Source organism: Oncorhynchus nerka, linkage group LG14 (genome assembly GCF_034236695.1).
Source record: "Oncorhynchus nerka isolate Pitt River linkage group LG14, Oner_Uvic_2.0, whole genome shotgun sequence".
NCBI classification, from domain to species: domain Eukaryota; kingdom Metazoa; phylum Chordata; class Actinopteri; order Salmoniformes; family Salmonidae; genus Oncorhynchus; species Oncorhynchus nerka.
This window is the reverse complement of record NC_088409.1, coordinates 49,078,505-49,101,917: the sequence shown is the minus strand read 5'-3', so window position 1 is coordinate 49,101,917 and position 23,413 is coordinate 49,078,505. Positions and strand designations below refer to the sequence as shown.

At 42.4% G+C, this 23,413-nt stretch overlaps 1 protein-coding gene across 1 annotated transcript in view; it reads left to right on the top strand.

The window, feature by feature from the left end:
- Positions 1–23,413, top strand: part of LOC115142255 (plectin-like) — a 139,922-nt gene that overhangs the window by 73,213 nt on the left and 43,296 nt on the right. The window contains exons 31-36 of the mRNA XM_065027205.1: positions 994–4,338; positions 4,849–11,199; positions 18,616–18,674; positions 20,257–20,368; positions 22,686–22,787; positions 23,017–23,109. Coding sequence (XP_064883277.1) covers positions 994–4,338; positions 4,849–11,199; positions 18,616–18,674; positions 20,257–20,368; positions 22,686–22,787; positions 23,017–23,109 — 10,062 coding nt within the window. The remainder of the gene's footprint in view (positions 1–993; positions 4,339–4,848; positions 11,200–18,615; positions 18,675–20,256; positions 20,369–22,685; positions 22,788–23,016; positions 23,110–23,413) is intronic.

The window sequence follows — 23,413 nt, the reverse complement described above, 5'->3', positions numbered from 1 at the left end:
TTTGGCCTATTCATTTTCATGTCATTTATTGAGGCGTGCCATAATATTTTTTTTCAAAGGGCGTTATTTATTTAGCTATGTCTTGTTTCTCATTGGCCACTCTTTCTTAGATCTCAACCTAAGCTCTCCCACTATATGCTTCAGGCTGACTGCCATGTTCTTTCGACTTTCCTTTTTTTCTTCAGATTAACACAAATTTTCCGTCTCCCGTTCTTTTCTAACCCTAATGTTTTGTTTGTTTCTTTGCTTCTCTTAACTGCTTGCCAGTGCTTTGTCATGATGAATGCTTGTCTTGTTTGGGCATTAAAAGAGGTAAATAATCCACTACGCTCCAGTTACTATTCTCTCATTATGTGCCTAAACTGCCAAACATTTCCATATTTACCTTACATTCACTTACTTTCATGTCTTGCTTATTCTGTGTTAGCATGGGCTCTAGGTGCTATTTTCTTATTACATTTTCAGACTATCCTTGCACTATCCCTGCTTTCCCCTTTGCACATATTCGGCTCAGTTCCTTGATAATAGGGATCTAAAGAATCAACATGTGAATAGATTAACTAGTTACTGGTTGATTGTGATGTCATTTTTGAATAATAACTTTGTTTGAATCATTTCAAGCTGAAAAGATAGATGATTTAACCAATAAATGATTCACTTTCATGTTTCACTTATGCAAAAATGGTTGATCACAAAATAATTCCCTTATGGACACTAATATGTAAAAAGATACAGTTTGCATGCCACATGAGTTCCTCACTTTGTTGTGTTGTGAAGTGGTGTCTTGTCTCCATACATTAATTGTTACATAACCATTTTCCATCGCACTTGTTTCTACCTTGAATTGCCTTTGTCGAAGATAACTTGCTTTAACAGCATCCTCCTAAATAAATTTACATCTAAACATATATATCTTTAAGCTAACTATTAACATTTAACCTGTCATGCTTAATTTTTTTATATTTTCTTTACCATTTGCTTCCACTAATACAGAAAGCTGCTGAGAAAATGAAAGCGGAAGACAGGAAAAAAATGGCAGAGATGCAGGCTGAGTTAAACAAACAGAAGCAGCTAGCTGAATCTCATGCAAAGGCCATTGCCAAGGCCGAGCAGGAAGCTCAAGAGCTGAAGCTCATGATGCAGGAGGAAGTCAGCAGGAGACAAGTTGTTTCAGTAGATGCAGAAAAGCAAAAGCACAATATCCAGCTGGAACTACATGAGCTCAAAAATCTCTCAGAGCAGCAGATCAAGTCCAAGAGTCAACAGGTAGAAGAAGCCAATCAGAGCAGAGTCAAGATTGAGGAGGAAATCCGCATCATCAGGATCCAGCTGGAGACCACTGTCAATCAGAAGTCTACAGCTGAGGATGAGCTCAAGCAACTCCGGGAAAAAGCTTCTGAAGCCGAGAGGCTGAGGAAGCTTGCACAGGAGGAGGCTGAGAAGCTCCGCAAACAGGTCAACGAGGAGACCCAGAAAAAACGCAAGGCAGAGGAAGAGCTCAAGTTAAAGTCTGAGGCTGAGAAGGAGGCTGCCAAGCAGAAGCAGAAGGCTCTAGAAGACCTTGAAAAGCTGAAGATGCAGGCGGAGGAGGCGGAGAGACGCATGAAGCAAGCTGAAGTGGAGAAGGAGAGGCAGATCAAAGTTGCCCAGGAGGTGGCACAGAAGAGTGCTGCAACCGAACTCCAGAGTAAACGCATGTCCTATGTTGAAAAGACATCAAAGCTGGAGGAATCACTCAAACTAGAGCATGTCACAGTCATCCAGCTGCAGGAGGAGGCAGCTCGTCTCAAGAAGCAACAGGAAGAGGCTGATATGGCCAGGGAGGAGGCGGAGAAGGAGTTAGAGAAATGGAGGCAGAAGGCCAATGAGGCACTCCGCTTGAGGCTCCAGGCTGAGGAAGAAGCTCACAAAAAGAGCCGTGCCCAGGAGGATGCCGAGAAACAGAAGGAGGATGCTGAGCGTGAGGCCAGGAAGAGGGCTAAAGCTGAGGAGTCCGCACTGAAACAGAAAGATATGGCAGAGCAAGAGCTGGAGAGGCAGAGGAGGCTAGCTGAGGGAACTGCTCAGCAGAAACTCTCAGCAGAACAGGAGTTAATCCGGCTAAGGGCAGACTTCGAACATGCTGAGCAACAGAGATCCCTGCTTGATGACGAGCTGTACCGCCTGAAGAATGAAGTCAGTGCAGCTGAGCAGCAAAGGAAACAGCTTGAAGATGAACTGGCCAAAGTGAGGAGTGAAATGAATGTACTCCTGCAGCTAAAGTCCAAAGCAGAAAAGGATAGCATGTCCAACACTGAGAAGAGCAAACAGCTCCTCGAATCTGAAGCTGCAAAAATGAGGGACCTTGCTGAGGAGGCAGGCAAACTTAGATCCATTGCTGAGGAAGCCAAGCGACAAAGGCAAGTTGCTGAGCAAGAGGCAGCTCGTCAAAGAGCAGAAGCTGAAAGGATCCTCAAGGAGAAGCTTACTGCCATTAATGAGGCAACTCGTATGAAGACTGAAGCAGAAATTGCCCTCAAAGAAAAAGAGGCTGAGAATGAGCGACTCAGACGACACGCTGAGGATGAAGCTTACCAGAGGAAAGCTCTGGAGGACCAGGCCAGCCAGCACAAGCAAGATATTGAAGAAAAGATCAATCAACTCAAGAAGTCATCTGAGAATGAGTTGGGAAGACAAAAGACACTTGTCGATGAAACTCTCAAGCAGAGACGAGTGGTTGAGGAGGAAATTCGCATTCTCAAGCTAAACTTTGAGAAAGCCTCATCTGGCAAGCTTGATTTGGAGCTGGAGTTGAATAAACTGAAAAACATTGCAGAGGAAACACAGCAGAGTAAACTCCAAGCTGAAAAAGAGGCTGAGAAACACAGGAAACTTGCCCTGGAGGAGGAGAAACGCAGGCGCGAAGCAGAGGAAAAAGTAAAAAAGATCACTGCTGCAGAGGAAGAAGCAGGCAGACAGTGCAAAAATGCACAGGAGGAAGTGGAGCGCCTCAAAAAGAAAGCAGATGAAGCCAAAAAGCAGAAAGAGGATGCTGACAAGGAAGCAGAGAGACAGATTATCGTATCCAAACAAGCAGCACAAAAATGCAATGCAGCAGAACAGCAAGTTCAGACTGTCCTTGTCCAACAGAAGGAGGACAACCTTATGCAGAAACAGCTCAAGGGAGAGTATGAGAAAGCAAAGATGCTTGCAAAACAGGCAGAGCTTGCCAAGGAAAAGGCAGAGAAGGAGGCTGCTCTTCTCCGGCAACAAGCAGAGGATGCAGAACGCCAAAAACAGGCCGCTGAACTCGAAGCTGCCAACCAAGCCAAAGCTCAAGAGGAAGCCGTAAAATTGAGAAAGGAGGCAGAGTTCGAAGCTGCCAAGCGAGCACAGGCTGAGGCTGATGCAATCAAACAGAAACAACAAGCAGATGCTGAGATGGCAAAGCACAAAAAGCTTGCAGAGCAAACAGTGAGTCAAAAGTCTCAGGTAGAGAAAGAGCTCGCAAAGGTCAGGCTTCAGCTGGATGAAACTGACAAGCAAAAATCTGTCTTAGACGAGGAGCTGCAGCGCTTAAAGGACGAAGTCGGTGATGCGGTCAAGCAGAAGGCCCAGGTGGAAGAGGAGTTATTCAAAGTCAAGATTCAGATGGAGGAGCTGGTCAAACTGAAACACAGAATTGAGCAGGAGAACCAGCGTCTTATCAAAAAGGACAAGGATAACACTCAGAAATTCCTGGCTGAGGAAGCTGAGAACATGAAGGAGCTTGCAGAGGAAGCTGCCAGACTCAATGTGGAAGCCCAAGAGGCTGCACACATGAGACAAATCGCTGAATCTGACCTCTCCCAACAGAGGGCACTTGCAGAGAAGATGCTAAAGGAGAAGATGCTTGCCATTCAGGAAGCATGTAAACTGAAAGCAGAGGCTGAGATGCTCCAAAGACAGAAGGACCTGGCTCAAGAGCAGGCCCAGAAGCTGCTTGAGGATAAACAACTGATGCAGCAGCGTCTTGAGGAAGAGACTGAGGGCTTCCAGAAATCCTTGGAAGCTGAGCGCAGGAGACAGCTGGAGATCACAGCCGAAGCTGAAAACCTCAAAGTGAAAGTGTCCCAACTTAGTGATGCTCAGTCCAAAGCAGAGAATGAGGCCAAGAAATTCAAGAAGCAAGCAGATGAGATCAGTGCCCGTCTTCATCAGACAGAGCTAGCGACTAAAGAAAAATTTACCTTTGTGGAGACACAGAGACTGAGCAGCAACAACGAGGCTGATGAGCTACGCAAAGCCATCGCTGATCTAGAAAAGGAGAAGGCCAAACTGAAAAAGGAGGCTGAAGACCTACAGAATAACTCTAAAGAGGTATTATGTTTAGAGATGGCATAGTAGTGCAGCTTATGCCATTGTTAACCCTCTCTCTGAAAACAAATCATCTTAAATTATTTCATTACATTTCTTTATCTATTCCTTCTTAAAATTAACCACTTACACAGTTCTATTATGTTGAGTTATATTTGTTTTACAGTACACTAAGCTTAAAAAGATCATATCCCTTCCAGATATTTTCATTTTGTCCAGTTGGACAAAAGTATAGATTCATTATTGGTGGTGTTCCCCATAATGTTCTTCCCTTACTGAGAAGAGTATATATACTATTATGTAACATAGGAATAATTGAATCTATTATATATATATTTTTTTTTACTATTTGGGACTGATTCTTATAAGTGGAGGGCATTGTACTAAAATGCTGTAATTTCTTTACTAAAGTGCACAATATGTCGATTGATGGAGTTTTTCGTAACATTTTAAATACAAACAAAACCCAAATTGTTCTAATTATGTTCTTGTTTTCCATTTTTCTCAATTTAGATGGTCAATGCTCAGCAGAAACAAATCCAACGCGAGAAGACAGTACTCCAGCAGACGTTCGTCACAGAGAAGGCGGAACTGTTGAAGAAGGAGAAACAAATTGAAGAGGAGAAGAAGAAGCTGGAGAACCAGTTTGAGGAGGAGGTCAAGAAGGCCAAGGCCCTCAAAGAAGAACAGGACCGCCAGAGGAAACAAATGGAGCAGGAGAAGGATAAACTTCAGGCTACCATGGATGCTGCCCTCAACAAACAAAAAGAGGCCGAGAAAGAAATGCTCAACAAGCAAAAAGAGATGCAGGAGCTTGAAAGGAAAAGACTTGAACAGGAAAAGCTGCTTGGCGAGGAGAACAAGAAACTTCGTGAGAAACTGCAGCAGCTCGAGGTCGCCCATAAAGAGCCCGTCTCCCACACCAGAGAAATCGATATCCAGACTGACGATGTGCCTGAGGATGAACTGATCCATATGACCATGGTGGAGACAACAAAGCAGGTTATCAATGGCCAAAGTGTTGGGAACGAGGTTGACAGTAAGAAGGATGCATTTTCTTTTGATGGCATCCGCGAGAAAGTACCTGCACGCAGACTTTATGAAGTTGGCCTTTTGACAAAAAAGGAGTTCGATAAGCTGAAGAAAGGCAAAGCCACTGTGCAAGACCTCAGCCAAACTGACAAGTTAAGAACAATTCTGCAGGGCAAGAACTGTATAGGGGGTGTCTTGACACAGTCTAATCAGAAAATGGCAATATATCAAGCTATGAAAGAAAAGAAAATTACTCCTGGCTGGGCTTTGATCCTCCTGGAGGCACAGGCAGCATCTGGCTATGTAATAGACCCAGTTAAAAACAAGAAACTCTCTGTCAGTGAGGCTGTGAAGGAAGGCCTGATCGGACCTGAACTGCACAACACAATGCTGTCTGCTGAGAGAGCTGTCACTGGTTACAAAGACCCTTACACCGGTAACACGATCTCACTCTTTGAAGCTATGAAGAAGGGCTTGATTGACAGAGACCATGCCATTAGGCAGCTTGAGGCTCAGGTAGCGACTGGTGGACTCATTGACCCCATAAACAGCCACCGTGTGCCCATCGAGACTGCATACAAACAGGGGCAGTTTGACACAGAGATGAACAAGATACTGGAGGACCCTTCGGATGACACCAAGGGATTCTTTGATCCTAACACCCAGGAGAACTTAACATACTTTCAGCTAATGCAGAGATGCAACACAGATCCGGAGACAGGACTACTGCTCCTGCCCATCACTGACAAGGCTGCTCTGAGCACGTCAACCTACACAGAGCAGGAGACCAAGGATGTGTTCAGCAAGACGACTGTCTCTGTGCCATTTGGAAAATTCAAAGGGAAGACTGTAACTATCTGGGAAATCATCAATTCTGAGTACTTTACCGAGGACCAGAGAAAGGACCTTATTCGTCAGTACAAGACAGGAAAGATCACAGTGGAAAAAATCATCAAGATTGTTATCACTATGGCAGAGGAAAAGGACAAAAAGAATGAAATCGCCTTTGAGGGTCTGAGGGGAACAGTCCTTGCTACTGAACTACTGGAGTCCAAGATAATCGACAAAGACCTCTACAACAAGCTGCACACAGGCAATAAAACAATCAAAGAGGTGTCTGAAATGGAGCCTGTTCAGAAATCCTTGAAGGGTACAAACTGCATTGCAGGTGTAGTTATTGACTCAACTAAGGAGACTATGTCTTTCTATCAAGCCATGAAGAAGGATATGATGAGGGTAGGGCCTGCTTTAACTCTCCTGGAAGCACAAGCAGGAACAGGATTTGTTGTTGATCCTCTAAAGAATCAGAAGTACACTGTTGATGAAGCTGTGAAAGCAACTGTCATTGGTCCTGAGCTGCATGAAAAATTACTGTCAGCTGAAAGAGGTGTTACAGGCTACAAAGATCCTTACACGGGAAAGACTGTGTCTTTGTTCGAAGCAATGAAGAAAGAACTCATTCCAAAGGATCAGGGCATCAGACTCCTAGACGCGCAGCTTGCAACAGGAGGCATCATTGATCCAGTGAAAAGCCACCGCATCCCACATGATGTTGCCTGTAAACGAGGCTTCTTTGATGATGAAATGAACCAGATTCTGAAAAATCCAACTGATGATGTTAAAGGCTACTTTGACCCCAACACACAGGAAAATGTTACATACTCACAGCTATACAAGAGATGTGTCACTGACAAGAAATCTGGCCTTCAGCTTCTACCTCTGTCTGAGCAAGCAATCAATGCGAAGGAAGAACATGCATACACAGAGGTCCAAACCAAAGAGGCCATGAGCCAAGCAACAATGGAGCTGCAGTCTGGTCCACTCAAAGGGAAGAAACTCACTATCTGGGAAATGATCCACTCTGAATATATTACAGAGGAACAGAGAATTGAACTGATGAGGCAGTATAGGTCTGGGACGATTACAATAGAAAAGATCATCACGATTGTGATCACCATTGTAAACGAGAAAGAGGCTAAGAAACAAGAGCAAGACAGCTTCAAAGGGCTTAGAGCACCTGTCTCTGCCAAGTCACTGTTTGATTCCAAAATCATTGACAAAGCTACGTTTGACATGCTCCAACAAGGCAAAAAGACACCTACACAGGTCAGCGAAAATGTCAATGTAAGCAAGTACCTGCAGGGCTCTGACAGTATTGCTGGTGTCTACCTTGAACCGACAAAGGAGAAGATCAGCATCTATCAAGCTATGAAGAAAAATCTTCTGAGACACAACACTGGCCTGTCACTTCTAGAGGCCCAAGCTGCCACAGGGTTCATTATAGATCCAGTGAAGAACCAGTACCTGTCAGTGGATGATGCCGTTAAAGCAGGCATTGTCGGCCCTGAGCTACATGAGAAACTGCTTGCTGCTGAAAAAGCGGTCACTGGTTACAAAGATCCCTTCACAGGCAAAACAATCTCTCTCTTCCAAGCAATGGAAAAAGATCTCATCATTAAGGAGCATGTCATGCCACTCATGGAGGCCCAACTGAGTTCAGGAGGAATCATTGATCCTGTGAACAGCCACCGCGTTCCTATTGACGTTGCCTATCAGAAGAGCCTTTTCAGCAAAGAAATGACACACACCTTCTCAGAACCATCTGACAATAACAAAGCTTTCTCAGACCCAAATTCAGATGAAAAAGTAACATACAAACAGCTGAAAGAGAAGTGCACTAGAGATCCTGATTCAGGCATGAACCTTTTACCACTTTCCAAGCCACAGGCCCCTACTGTGGTGGAGAAGACATACCTCTACACGGAGGAACAGACGCAGAATGACCTGACCACAACCAAAATTGACCTCCCCAGTTCACTTGAGTCCCTTGCTGGAGGCTCAAAAAGTCTCTGGGACATCATGAACTCAAATCTACTTCCTGAGCAAGAGAGAAAGAAGCTGATGGAGGAGTATCGCTCAGGCAGTATCACTAAAGAGCGCATGATCATCATCATTATTGAGATTATGGAGCAGAGAGAGATCATCAGAGGTGAAACTGTTAAGTCCTGCAACACAATCAGACGTAGGGTCACTATCGAGGAGCTCTACAATTCCCGTATCATTGACCTGGAGACATTCAACCTGCTGAAGCAAGACAAAAGAAACATCCGTGACATTATGGAGATGCAGAGTGTGAAGCAGTATCTGTTTGGCACGGGTTGCGTTGCTGGTGTTATGTCTGACTCCACTTCCAAGATGAGCATTTATTCGGCGATGAAGAGAGGGTTCTTGAAGCCTGAAATTGCCCTTAGTCTCCTGGAAGCACAAGCAGCAACAGGATTCATAATTGATCCTGTCAGAAACGAGACACTCACTGTTGATGAGGCTGTCCGCAAGGGTGTGGTCGGCCCTGAGATCCACGACAGACTTCTGTCAGCTGAGAGAGCGGTCACAGGCTACAAGGACCCTTACAGTGGCAAAATCATATCTCTCTTCCAAGCAATGAAAAAGGACCTTGTTCTGGAGGATTATGCTCTGAAAATGTTGGAGGCTCAGACTGCCACAGGAGGCATTATGGATCCGGAATTCTACTTCCACCTCCCAGCAGACATTGCCACACAGAGAGGATACATCAACAAGGAAACAAATGAAAGGCTTGCTGATGACGTAAAGGGATTTGTTGACCCTGTCACTGAGGAGAAACTTTCTTATGCCCAATTACTCAAGAGGTGCAAGATTGACCCTACCAATGGGATGCGCTTGCTGTCACTGGGAGACAAGAGACTGATGTTCAAAGGTCTTAGAAAACAGATCACCATAGAGGAGATGTTACGCTCTCAGATCATCGACCAACAGACAGTCAATGAGCTGAATGAAGGACTGATTTCAGTGGAAGAGGTTAGCCGTAGACTCCAAAAATACCTTGAGGGCACAAGCTGTATCGCTGGTGTTTATGTAGAGGGAACTAATGACCGTCTATCAATCTACCAAGCCATGAAAAAGAACATGATCAGACCAGGAACTGCCTTTGAACTGCTTGAGGCTCAGGCTGCCTCAGGCTATGTAATTGACCCAATCAAAAATCTCAAACTTACTGTCAATGAATCTGTCAAGATGGGAATAGTGGGGCCAGAATTCAAAGACAAACTTCTCTCTGCTGAGCGTGCCGTGACAGGTTACAGAGACCCCTATTCCGGCAAGACAATCTCTCTGTTCCAGGCCATGAAGAAGGGGCTCATCTTAAAAGACCATGGAATACGTCTCCTTGAGGCTCAGATTGCCACTGGCGGAATCATTGACCCAGAGGAGAGTCATCGCTTGCCAGTGGAGGTGGCCTACAACCGTGGCCTCTTCGACGAGGAAATGAATGAGATTCTCACAGATCCATCAGATGACACCAAGGGTTTCTTCGATCCCAACACTGAGGAGAACCTGACCTACCTCGGGCTAATGGAGAGGTGCATCACTGACCCAGCTACTGGCCTTGTCCTCCTGCTCCTGAAGGAGAAGAAGCGCGAGAGAAAGACCTCCTCCAAATCCTCTGTTCGCAAACGCCGAGTAGTCATCGTGGACCCAGATTCAGGCAAAGAGATGACTGTCTATGAGGCATTTAGAAAGCAGCTCATTGACCATCAGACCTACCTAGAGCTTTCTGAGCAGGAGTGTGAGTGGGAAGAGATCACGCAGACATCCTCTGATGGCGTTGTCAAGTCAATGATCATCGACAGACGGTCAGGAAGACAGTATGACATTGATGACGCCCTCGCACGAGGCCTCATCGACCAGACTTCACTTAGTACATACCGCTCCGGAAACCTGTCAATCACTGAGTTTGCTGACATGCTGTCTGGAAACATGGGTGGCTTCCGCTCCCGGTCATCCTCTTTTGGTTCCACCTCGGGTTCCACCTCATCATCATACAATGCCATGAGCCCCATACCCTCCATTAGACCCCCTGCAATCATTTGGAATGACCCCACAGAGGAGACTGGCCCTGTAGCCGGAATCCTGGATACAGACACTTTGGAGAAGGTGTCAGTCACAGAGGCCATGCACAGGAACCTTGTGGACAATATCACAGGCCAAAGATTACTTGAGGCACAAGCCTGCACAGGGGGCATAATCGACCCGACTACTGGGGAACGATTCGCTGTTACTGAGGCAACCGAGAAAGGACTTGTGGACAAGGTGATGGTGGACCGTATCAACCTGGCTCACAAAGCTTTCAATGGATTTGAGGACCCAAGAACCAAAGTGAAGATGTCTGCCTCCCAAGCTCTAAAGAAAGGCTGGCTGTATTATGAAGCTGGGCAACGTTTTCTGGAAGTCCAATACCTTACGGGGGGGCTGATTGAACCGGATGTTGAGGGCAGAGTCTCACTGGACGAATCCATCAGAAAGGGCACAATTGATGCTCGCACTGCTCAGAAGCTGAGAGATGTGAGTGCTTACTCCAAATACCTGACGTGTCCCAAAACCAAACTAAAAATCTCCTACAAAGATGCCATGGATAGAAGCATGGTTGAGGAAGGATCTGGCCTGCGACTGCTGGAGGCCTCCTCACAGTCAAGCAAAGGGCTGTACAGCCCATACAATGCCAGCAATTCTGGGTCTGCTGCTGGCTCCAGGTCTGGGTCCAGGACTGGATCCAGAACAGGATCCAGAAGAGGCAGCTTTGATGCCACAGGTTCCGGTTTCACCATGAACTTCTCATCCTCTTCCTACACCAGCTCCAGCAGTTACGGTGGCCGCAAATATGATGCAGGACCTCATAATGGGCTCAACATGGATGAGCTAGTTCAAGCCCTTACGGCTCTAGCAATGATCAGGCCATGCAGCTCAGAAGAACAACGAGCCTTCCCCATGATGATACCAATGCATATCACGGTTGCATAATTTATAGGAAAAATCGTTTCACATTTGAAAAACAAATAATTAATTTATTCTGCTCCTCATGTGGTCACATTAGGAAATGGCTGGAAGTAATTAAATGCAGTTCCTCAGAAAGATGTCCAAAACAATGCCTTATCTCTCCAGCCTTAATTTCTTAATTATTAGATCAATTGAATGCTTTGTTCCGTTTTATTGCAATTTTTATTCATTAGGAAGTAAATTTACATTTCAAGTGACTACAACTGATTTTATAGTTTACGTTAACACAACTTGTATACTTAAGCTTTCCTTAACGAACATATGTACTTTGAACAGATATATTTTTCCAGTTTTCTTTTTTCTTTTTAAATGTAAGAATATTTTTATCCACTTTCTTTTATCTGTTTGACAATATCCTACGAAATATGCCAACATAGATATTACAGTGACACTTTTAGATGTCTTCATATTTCTGAATGTCTGTATAGAGTTTGACCCAGAGTTTAATAATTTTTTTTTGAAGTGAAATATGTTATCCGGCAACGTAAAACAAATAGTCGCAGAGCAGAATAAAAAAACACTACATAAACAGTGGAGGCAGACTGCAACATTCAACGTTTAAACTGCTTCCCTGCCTACATCCCAGACAACATTGCCCTTTCTGTTCAGTGGACAGGCCCATGCACCAAGTCATCACCTTATTCTTTAATCACCCACTCCAAAGTTATGAACTACTATACCCACCATTATGGACTACTATACCCACCATTTACCTCTTATCAAGTGTTCCTGGTAGACTGTCCTAAGAAGATGTCAGGCTTCACCATGCTTCCTCTGACATTAGAGGCAAAGATCTGCATCCTGGATGTTGCTTTGGTTCTTGTAAGTTGAAATCGGTTTTCTGATTTGTAATTTAGTAATGTAGTTTTGTAATGTACTTTCCTTTTATCTCTTTCATCACAGCCATACGCCTCCTCTACTCTCCTTTGATTCTGTTTTTTTTCTCTCCTCCCTTTATCGGTAGTATTTCAATTCTAGTTTGGTGGAAAGGCGCTATCAAACGTTTTTATTAGTTGGATGATTATGATCATGCCTTTTTCACCTCAATATATTAAGATGATCGATTCCCTTTTTTGACAGATGTCTCATTCCATCAGAATTCGATGGGGATTTGCAGGTACTCAGATTGCCTTGGCTGATGAGTCTCTTTACGGGGACGGTATCCCAATTCAACAGCTTCAGCATCCAGAAATGCAGGTAAATTCATCATCCACCAAATAAAGCATTAAATAATCAAATACATTTGCAATTTATTTATTTGTTTGCGTTACAATTATTTCAGCTTTTTCTTTTCTTTTTTTTTTTTACTGTTGTTGGTTTTGTTGTCTCAAAATTATTATTTTTGTTTTGTTTTTTAGATCTGCCATTGAGTACCTTGCTTCCATTGCACCTCCCTCATTTTTGAAGACAGTTGAGGCTTGTGACCCCTGAAGTCTCCCTGGGATACCATACTAGGAACAAACTCCATGAACTTCTGTCCAACATTCTTACTTGAATATTGATCATAATCCCCCTATTTTGGATTACACCACTCACATCACTATGTTTATGGGCTTTCACATTGTCAGCGCCATGAAGATGAAATGCAATGTAATCTTAATTTCTGTAAGCAACATCAATGTAACATCAGTCAAAACCAAAGTAAATAGTTGCTGAGATGACATTGCAATATATTTACAATACATTGAATGAATGTACATATTTTCTAGGCTGAATACATTTCAAGACATTTTCCAACATTTTACATTTTTCCTTTGCAAAAATGATTTTGAAGCTTTGCCATATGTTGCTTTTAAACCAGTATTGTAGCTCTTGTTTTCCATACCAAGAATGATTTTTTTTCTGTTCTGCTTCTAGGAAGTGTTTTACTTCTGTAAATGTTCATTTTTCATCATATTTTTCTTATATTATATAATACATTTTTGCTTTGCATGTTTTACTAACCTGGTAATAAATATTCTTTGAAAAAATAAATTGTAAGAAGAAGAGAATAGAACATGTATCTGCTCCGCAAAACGTGTTTTGTTAAATGCGGATTTAAGTGGTAACAAGATATTTAATCAAAACTAACTGGTTGGTTTTGCTAATTAACATATTTTTTGTGTTGAGTGGCATGGTGAGTGGAATCTGGTGTATGTTTTGATGATACCACTTTAATGTAAATAAATGTGCTATTAAAAAAGGTCATATTGTCAACTACATTTCAATATCCAGGTAAATCACACATTCTGACAATGGAATTATCTACACAGTGACCGTACAGCATTTAGAACATATCAGTATATTAAGCACAACACATAAGATTACATTGTGTGTACCTGTAGGCACATTATATATTTACACTCCAAAGGCTATTAATCAATTTATTGGTAGCAGCATCTGATACACTATGTTTTTTCAATTGATGCAAATGGCTTCAGTTTAAGCCATTGTATTTTGTGGTAGGCCTTATACTTTAGTTTAGTCATTTTATTGTGGTATGCATATACTTATACTTAAAACCATTGTTCTGGGAAGTGGTGGAAAAAGTACACAATTGTCATACTTGAGTAAAAGTAAAAATACCTTCATAGAAAATGACAAAAGTGAAAGTCACCCAGTAAAATACTACTTGAGTGAAAGTCTAAAAGTATTTGGTTTTAAATATACTGTACTTAAGGAATCAAAAGTAAATGTAATTCCTAAAATATACTTAAGTATCAAAGTAAAAGTATAAATAATTTCAAATTCCTCATATTAAGCAATCCAAACAGCACCATTTTCTTTTAAATTTATGGATAGCCAGGGGCACACTCCAACACACAGACATTATTTACAAATTAGGCATTTGTGTTTAGTGAGTGCCAGATCAGTGGCAGTAGAGATGACCAGGGATGTTCTCTTAATTAGTGTGTGAATTGGACCATTTTCCTGTCCTGCTAGACATTCAAAATATAACTAGTACTTTTGGGTGTCAGAGAAAATGCATGGACTAAAAAGTACATTATTTTCTGTAGGAATGTAGTGAAGTAAATATAGTCAAAAATATAAATAGTAAAGTACAGATACCCCCCCCCAAAATGCCTTAAGCAGTACTTTAAAGTATTTTTACTTAATTTACACCGCTGGTACTGTATACCATGTTAGTATCATTATAGGTGAATTAAGTAGTGTCTTTAATGCCCTTTACTTAATGTCTGCAAGCACTCCTGTCTGCATTATTTCATTTCACCATAATGAGGGCACTACTAGTTTGACTTACAAGTCATTTCAACTCATGTCCTCTTGGAATCATATGAGCAAACAATGAACCCTCATTCACGATTTAGCTACCAACTTAATTTAATGGATACATGTTCTGTCAGCGACTTGGGGAACGTTATTAGAGACTTAGATATACAGTGTCTGTGTGTTATGAATGGGCGGGCGTGGAAGTAGTGCTCCATCGGCCTATCTCTATGTCTGTGTGTGTCTTTCTTTGCCAATGTTAGCCTTTGATATTGATGGAAGATCCAGCCAATATGAGAGATGGGCCGTCTACCTGCCAGAATACCTCTAATGACTGCCTTGACTACCCTTCACTGACCCTGTCCCTCCCACCCCTCCCAGAGAGGGGTGACGAGGAGGTAAGACATCAGAGAATGGGGTGAATGTATGGAGAAAATGTATGGAGTAAAAAGTAGATTGTTTTCTGTAGGATTGTAGTGAAGTAAAAGTTGTCCAAAATATAAATAATAAAGTACAGATACCCCAAAAAACTACTTTAGTACTTCAAAGTATTTTTACACAACTGGCACTGTATGCCATGGTAGTATCATTATAGGTGAATTAAGTGGTGTCTTTAATGCCCTATACTTGCTGTCTGCAAGGACTACTGTCTGCATTATTTCATTTCACCATTATGAGGGCACTACTAGTTTGACTTACAAGTCATTTCAACTCATGTCCTCTTGGAATCAGAGGTCTTGGAATACAAGCAAACAATGAACCCTCATCCCCTCATTCACGATTCAGCTACTAACTTCATAGATACTGTTGTGTCTTTGGCTATGCCGGATTAAGTGATATGACATGCTATTCTATGAAATAATTTCTCCGTAATTAATATGACCTGATTGAGCTAATCATGTAAATGTAATTAACTAGAGAGTCGGGGCACCACAAAATAATATTTATAGAGCTGTTATCTTCCGAATAAACTCTTAAAGACCTAGTAATATTTTACATCAATAGCAGTCAATATTAATCGTCACCTTAATTCAGTCTCATCTGAAAGTTGTAAATTCTTGGTTATCTGCACGAACTCTGGCTAACAAGTTGAATCAGCAATACAAAATGGGGTTTAATTATTTATTTACTAAATACCTAACTAATCACACAGAATTACACATACACATAATTCATGATAACTTGATTACAAATTACGTCATAAAGGAAAACGTCCCTAGCGGGCGGAACAGATATGACTGCTTGTTACACAAAAGAAAAGGGGCTGGGTTTGAGTGAAAGAGCGGGAAGACTGAGGAACAAAGGGCGAAGCTGTGCTATCGTAAATACAGTATCTTATGCATTCTAAATTACCGCCCATTTGGAAAAGGAAAATGCAATAAATATTTACTCTGAGCTGCGCTTCTGTAGGTTGGTGGTAGATGGAAGGCCGTGTTGCCAAACTGAGTCCTTTGTCCTTTGAATAATGTCTCTGGTGGTCAATTGGATACGTTGTAGTAACGTCGTTGTGTGATAGACGGGATACTCTGTCTGTTCCTTCCTAACCCTCATTTGCAGCGGCTGTTGCTAACTCAACGGCTAGGAGGTATCACTTCTGTAGTGAATAAGAGTTCAAAGTTCATACCATTCGCAACCAAAGCTCACGCTGATGTTGGCTTCGTTCTGTAGTTATTATCTGAACCATTCTGACATCGGACCGTCGTCCTCACAGCCTCGGAACAGGAGGTTACATTGTCGTCAAGGCTTTATATAGGAAGGGAGAGGAGGGCGTGTTTTTATTTATTTATTTTTCATTTGACCTTTATTTAACCAGGTAGGCTAGTTGAGAACAAGTTCTAATTTACAACTGCGACCTGGCCAAGATAAAGCATAGCAGTGTGAACAGACAACAACACAGAGTTACACATGGAGTAAACAATAAACAAGTCAATAACACAGTAGGAAAAAAAGTCTATATACATTGTGTGCAAAAGGCATGAGGAGGTAGGCGAATAATGACAATTTAGCAGATTAACACTGGAGTGATAAATGATCAGATGGTCATGTGCAGGTAGAGATACTGGTGTGCAAAAGAGCAGAAAAGTACATAAATAAAAACAGTATGGGGATGAGGTAGGTAAATTGGGTGGGCTATTTACCGATTGACTATGCACAGCTGCAGTGATCGGTTAGCTGCTCAAATAGCAAATGTTTAAAGTTGGTGAGGGAGATAAAAGTCTCCAACTTCAGCGATTTTTGCAATTCGTTCCAGTCACAGGAGGCAGAGAACTGGAAGGAAAGGCAGCCAAATGAGGTGTTGGCTTTAGGGATGATCAGTGAGATACACCTGCTGGAGCGCGTGCTACGGGTGGGTGTTGCCATCGTGACCAGTGAACTGAGATAAGGCGGAGCTTTACCAAGCATGGACTTGTAGATGACCTGGAGCCAGTGGGTCTGGCGACGAATATGTAGCGAGGGCCAGCCGACTAGAGCATACAGGTCGCAGTGGTGGGTGGTATAAGGTGCTTTAGTAACAAAACGGATGCCACTATGATAAACTGCATCCAGTTTGCTGAATAGAGTATTGGAAGCTATTTTGTAGATGACATCGCCGAAGTCGAGGATCGGTAGGATAGTCAGTTTTACTAGGGTAAGTTTGGCGGTGTGAGTGAAGGAGGCTTTGGTTGAGAAATAAAAAGACGACTCTAGATTTGATTTTAGATTGGAGATGTTTGATATGAGTCTGAAAGGAGAGTTTACAGTCTAGCCAGACACCTAGGTACTTATAGATGTCCACATATTCTATGTCGGAACCATCCAGGGTGGTGATGCTAGTCAGGCGTGCGGGTGCAGGCAGCGATCGGTTGAAAAGCATGCATTTGGTTTTACTAGCGTTTAAGAGCAGTTGGAGGCCACGGAAGGAGTGTTGTATGGCATTGAAGCTCGTTTGGAGGTTTGTTAACACAGTGTCCAAAGAAGGGCCAGAAGTATACAGAATGGTGTCGTCTGCGTAGAGGTGGATCAGGGAATCGCCCGCAGCAAGAGCAACATCATTGATATATACAGAGAAAAGAGTCGGCCCGAGAATTGAACCCTGTGGCACCCCCATGGAGACTGCCAGAGGAACATGCCCTCCGATTTGACACACTAAATTCTGTCTGCAAAGTAGTTGGTTAACCAGGCAAGGCAGTCGTTTGAAAAGTTGTATAGCCCATATCCCTTCACAGGGGCGGGCCACTGATTGAGCAGAGCCCTATCTTATGAAAACCCAAATATCACATTTTAGAAGCTAAAATCACATTTCATCCCATCATGAATAATTTCATATTCAAACATTTAAATTGAACAACAATTCCATGTGAATCCGATAACTCTGATGTGTAGACTTTCCCCTGTAGAGTTTATGTCATCTTATCATTGATGAGAATGTCTCAGATGACAACCGAACTGACATCATATTCATTAAGTACCACCGCATATGTTCAATTGTTCGGATTACCAGAATATAGTTCATTTCCCCCCACCTTCTGATGTTCCCAGAATCTCTATGTTAACCAAGGGTTTTGCAAATGTAACATCAGTAGGGTAGAGAGAGGAAAAAGGGGGGTAAGAGGTATTTATGACTGTCATAAACCTACCCCCAGGCCAATGTCATGACAATACATGTTCTGTCAGCGACTTGGAGAACGTTATTATTAGAGACTTAGATATACAGTGTATGTGTGTCTGTGTGTTAAGAATGGGCAGGTGTGGAAGTAGTGCTCTATCGGCCTATCTGTATGTCTGTGTGTTTTTCTATGCCAATGTTAGTCTTTGATATTGATGGAAGATCCAGCCAATATGAGAGATGGGCCGTCTACCTGCCAGAATACCTCTCATGACTGCCTTGACTACCCTTCACTGACCCTGTCCCTCCCAACCCTCCCAGAGAGGGGTGACGAGGAGGTAAGACATCAGAGAATGGGGTTGAGGCAATGCTTTGGGAAGACAATGCTATAACAGACTTACCAGTAGGGGGCAGTAAAATTATATTCCTAAATTTGAACTTTGGTAGTACTATACTAATGAGTCGATGAGGACAAACTCAGTGTCCTGATTACTACCAATTCATGGTATTATACTGTATATTGAGTGAAAGCAAACACAAATGAATCATCTCTGATGTATTCTTATTTTTGTTGTCTGTTTCAGGAAGAAAGGGGGAGTGTGTATGGATTGGCAACACTCATATCCAAGGAACAGAGCTCTAGGTATGGGTAAATGCAAACACAAAGTAGCCATGGCTCAATTCAACACATAACCATCACAACTTTAACATTTCAACAATTCACATAATTGGTGAATTTTCCTTTTTGTATGCATTTCAAGATCATAACATGTGTAATTAAATACAAATTCAATGTGTTAGACATTGTTGCACTGGGCTCCATGCCCATCACCCACCATCAGTCAGGTCAAACTGAACAAATGGCTGGTGATGATGACAGTTGGTCGATTGTCACAGTTTAGTGGACCAGCGTGCCTGGGTCTAAAGTCATTGACCTGGATGGTCAAACAGAACAAAGACAACAACAAAAAGGAACTGTAAAGCACACAGTGTAAAAGGTCCAGTTACAAACATTGGGTAATTGGTATGGTTACTAGTTGTTTCAGTAAACAATGATTTTAATGAAAGAAAGAAAAACTGTCAATGGTGAAATGAAAGGTGTCTCCTCGTGCTCTCCCACACAGTTGCGGCGACTACAACTGCTTGACGGGAGTGCACTTGAAAATATGTAGAAACTGATTTTTATCAGAACCGGGGTTGTTTACAGACATTTGTTAGTGAGCATTTCTCATTTGCCAAGATAATCCATCCACCTGACAGGTGTGGCATAACAGCATGATCATTACACAGGTGCACCTTGCACTGGGGACAATAAAAGGCCACTCTAATGAAGCCCTTTAATGGGGAAAATTGGAGATTGGCTGGGCCTGGCTTGCCAGTTGGTGGGTCTGGCTCTCAAGAGAGTGGGCCTATGCCCACTCATGGCTGTGCCCCTGCCCAGTCATGTGAAATCCATAAATTAGAGCCTTTATTTAAATTGACTGATTTACTTCTATGAAATTGTTGCATGTTGCATTTATTGTTGTTCAGTATACAAAAAGTGCTGATCTTTTTAAACGGCACACCCGATATGCATTGAAATACCCTCAAATTGAAGCTGACCGTCTGCACTTTAACCTCATAGTCTTTGATTAATTTCAAATCCAAACTTTTGAAGTATAGAGCCCAAAATAGAAAAAATGCTTCACTGTCCCAATAATTATGTATAATGACACTTTAAATTACAGTATTTATCCAGGTTATTATTCATGATAAATAGTAATTTGCTGAAAAGAAAAAAAAAAAGATGAATTCTATTATAAACTGGGTGGTTCGAGCCCTGCATGCTGATTGGCTGACAGCCGTGGTATATCACGAGTATGACAAAACATTTATTTTTAATGCTCTAATGATGTTGGTAACCAATTTATAACAGCAATAATGCACCTCAGGGGTTTGTGGTGTATGGCCAATATACCACGGCTAAGGACTGTGTATAGGGCTCCGCGATGCGTCGTGCCTAAGAACAGCACTTACCAGTGTTATATTGGCCATATACTACACCCCCTCGTGCCTTATTGCTTAAATACAAACTCCCCTTTCAGTGTAGCTGGAAAAGCAGTTTACAATACTCTAGGTATTTGAAGTTACTGCAGGTATCTGATTAGGCAGGTATTGATATATATATATTAATATTAGATTAATAGTGACATAGACACAAGCTGTGTGGGCTTATGTGCTTCCAGGCGGGAGTCAGAGGAGTGGAGCCAATGGCAGGGGGAGTTCAGAGGTCAAATCCGAGCCCTGCGACACTGGCTGAAGAGCATGGAGATGAGGCTACCTCCTCTGGACCATATGGTCAGTTGGGTGGTTGAGTTGTTAGGTTCCTTACCTTTCCCTCTTTCACTTATTTAACCCACAGCTTGAATGTCATTTGTTTTCTATTTATTTCTAAGAGATTTTATGTCAACATTGCTAAACATCAGTCTTTCCCCGCTGTCACAGATTCTCCGAGGTTTAGTGCACATGACGCACTTAGCAGTAGAATACACAGGGTCTTGGCATATTTAGTAAAGCAACATCCGTGTGGTGGATTCTGCTGCAAGAGGCTCTCAACCTATTGCCATCATCATCGATGGATATCCACGGAACCATTAAAGACGGACATCGTCCTCCATCCTCTGTTGCTGTGCATCCAATAACAGAGAGTAATAGACACTGGTGGAGAAGGGGGCTGGATATTAAGTCAAGGAGAAGAATGAGTGAACAATGTTGATATATTATCCATTCACAGGATGCTCGAGGACTGGACAATACCCATTCCCCATGATGCAACTTGTTGGTCTAACAGTAATTGTGTGGGCTGGGAGAAATCCAAAGACGATTTCAAACAAAAACAGTGATTTGAGGCTGGCCCCTATTGTGTAATCTACTGTCCCCATGGCGCTGAGCTGAGCATCGCTATCGAATAATATGCCCTAAGCCCCAGAGAAAGAAATGATTTCTCACCCAGGGTGCTGGCATGATACCACTAAACAGAGAGCGAGAGAAAAACTGTACAAACAACAGAGCAAGAGTCAGGAGGGAGATACACATTACACATACAGGCGTATGACTTCAGACAGAAGGAAAAAGAGCAAGGGAATCAGTGAGAGAGAAGAATTTAGAGCCAGACGGAGTCAAGCGGAGATCGAGGTGGTGGTCTTAGCTCCTCCATATCCTGCAGAGAGTTTCCTTTGGGGAGAGGGGCAGGCAGGCTAGCTCTTTTGTACTCTGCTAGGACAGGGAGGCTGGAGAGCCGCTCAGCAGTGGAGGCCCACTGCACACATGAGCGAACACCCTGAAAGGACATTAGACTCAGATGGGAGGATGAGGACAGAGAAAAAAACCCACAAAAAAACTGGATCTTACAGACAGAATACTGTGGTCTGGCCATAAAGGCATTTGTTGTGTATACCCCAGACATTAGTCTTTTTTATCTGTTAGTAGCGCATAATGAGATTTTTAAGTGTTTTTAAGTAATTAGTGCATCGTGAAGGGTGATATTTTATATCACAAACATTAACAGGGTTCTTTTAGACTGAGGATAATGAACAAGGGCCTCAACTCCGATAATTAGCCTAATCCACAGATTTAAAGCGGACGAGCATGAAACATTGATATGACCAGACTGAAGAGCACACCAAGACTATTTACAACACAAACACTGATTGAATCAATCGCCATACTGTGTTTTTCAGCATCATGTTGTCACTCTCTGCATTATTCAGCCCTTTTGTCATCTTTGTGTTTATTTTGTGTATTTTTGTGGTTGTGAGTACTGCGTTACCTCACAGTGAAGGAGGACCTTATTGTGATTGATAGGTTTTGGTTGATTTAGTGTTACTAATAGCTCCATTGCCCTAATTGTTTCATTGATTGATTGATTCATTGATTATAACGCTAAACGGAGTAACAACTTGACCTTTGTGTAGTCTTAACATTCTGTATACTCCCCTTGTCTTAAGGGTAAAAAATGACCTGCCTTCACTAAACCCCTAAAATAAAGCAGCTTAATTTAATTTTAAACCCCAAAATCTATTTTGCATGAAGAAACAACCTGTTATTCATCACAAACTTTGTGAATATCTGGGTTTTCCCTCTTCTCAGTGTAGAAAGACGGCATTTAATCAGTGGACACTCGTTTTTATTACAACACGTCTTGTTTTCTTTACTAAAGTAGAGGTTTATTATTATTATTATTATTGCTAAAGGTACTGCATAGGTGTAAACATCAATTTTTTAGCAAGAGATTGCACTTGTATAGCCTGAGAAAGTCGCAGAAATGTGCAGAAAGTAGTTTTGAATGCATTTTATTGAGATAAGGTTACCTCCTCTGGACCGTCTTTTGGCAACAAAGTGATATATTCTTATATACTGTCAACTACAAAATACTAGTATTTTTTCACTTGTATAAACAACAACAATAAATAAGAATAAAATAAGATAATAGATACAAAACAAAAAACGTGAAGAACATAAATCAATCAACTCTAATTAGCACATGTAGGACAGTATTCAACTATGTGTGCATGGACTTTGCAGATGTATTTCTCACATATTCAGCACATAGTATTTGTTTTACAGCCCTTCTTTGTGGGGCAGAATTGGCATCTCCTCCTCTTGCCTGTCCCAGCTGCAGCCTCAGGTGTATCAGGACAAGATTCAGCCCCCTGAACAGCTTTCACAAGTGCTGCAGAGACTGCTGTACAGGGGAGGCACTCCCTTCTTTGAAAGTGTGAGGTTACAAGTGCCTTTCCCAGCTGCTCTAGGAACACCCTCCCCTTGTTCCACTTATCAGGCATCCAGGTAGGGTTGATCTTGTTCTGTATCACAAAAGACATTGTATGAGGACACATCAATGATGTTATGGATGATGACCAGGGGCCAGCGGGCAGTCATCCTCCTGCAGCTGTAAGTTCCAATCACCTTGTCCAGGTTGTCCACATCTCCTTTGTGGTGGCCAGGATGATGGCTGGCTTCCTATCCTCAAGATCACTGATCTCAGCTGTTTTGTGCAGTGTGCTCAGGAGGACCACATTTTTGTTCCTCTTTGGGAGGTAAGAAACTAGAATGGTGGTGGGGGTGAAGGCAAACTTTGATGAGAAGGCCTCTCTCCCCCTTGTTGCAAGGAGTGCAGGGGGGAGCTCAACCTTGTTCTTTCAAACTGTGCCAACCATGGGGATCTTTCTCTTCAGGAGCTGCTGGCTGAGTTCAATTAGTAGCACACATAATCTCAATTTGTGTGTGTGTGTGTGTGTGTGTGTGTGTGTGTGTGTGTGTGTGTGTGTGTGTGTGTGTGTGTGTGTGTGTGTGTGTGTCTGTGTGTCTCTCTCTTTGTGGTGTGTAAGTTATTTTATAACT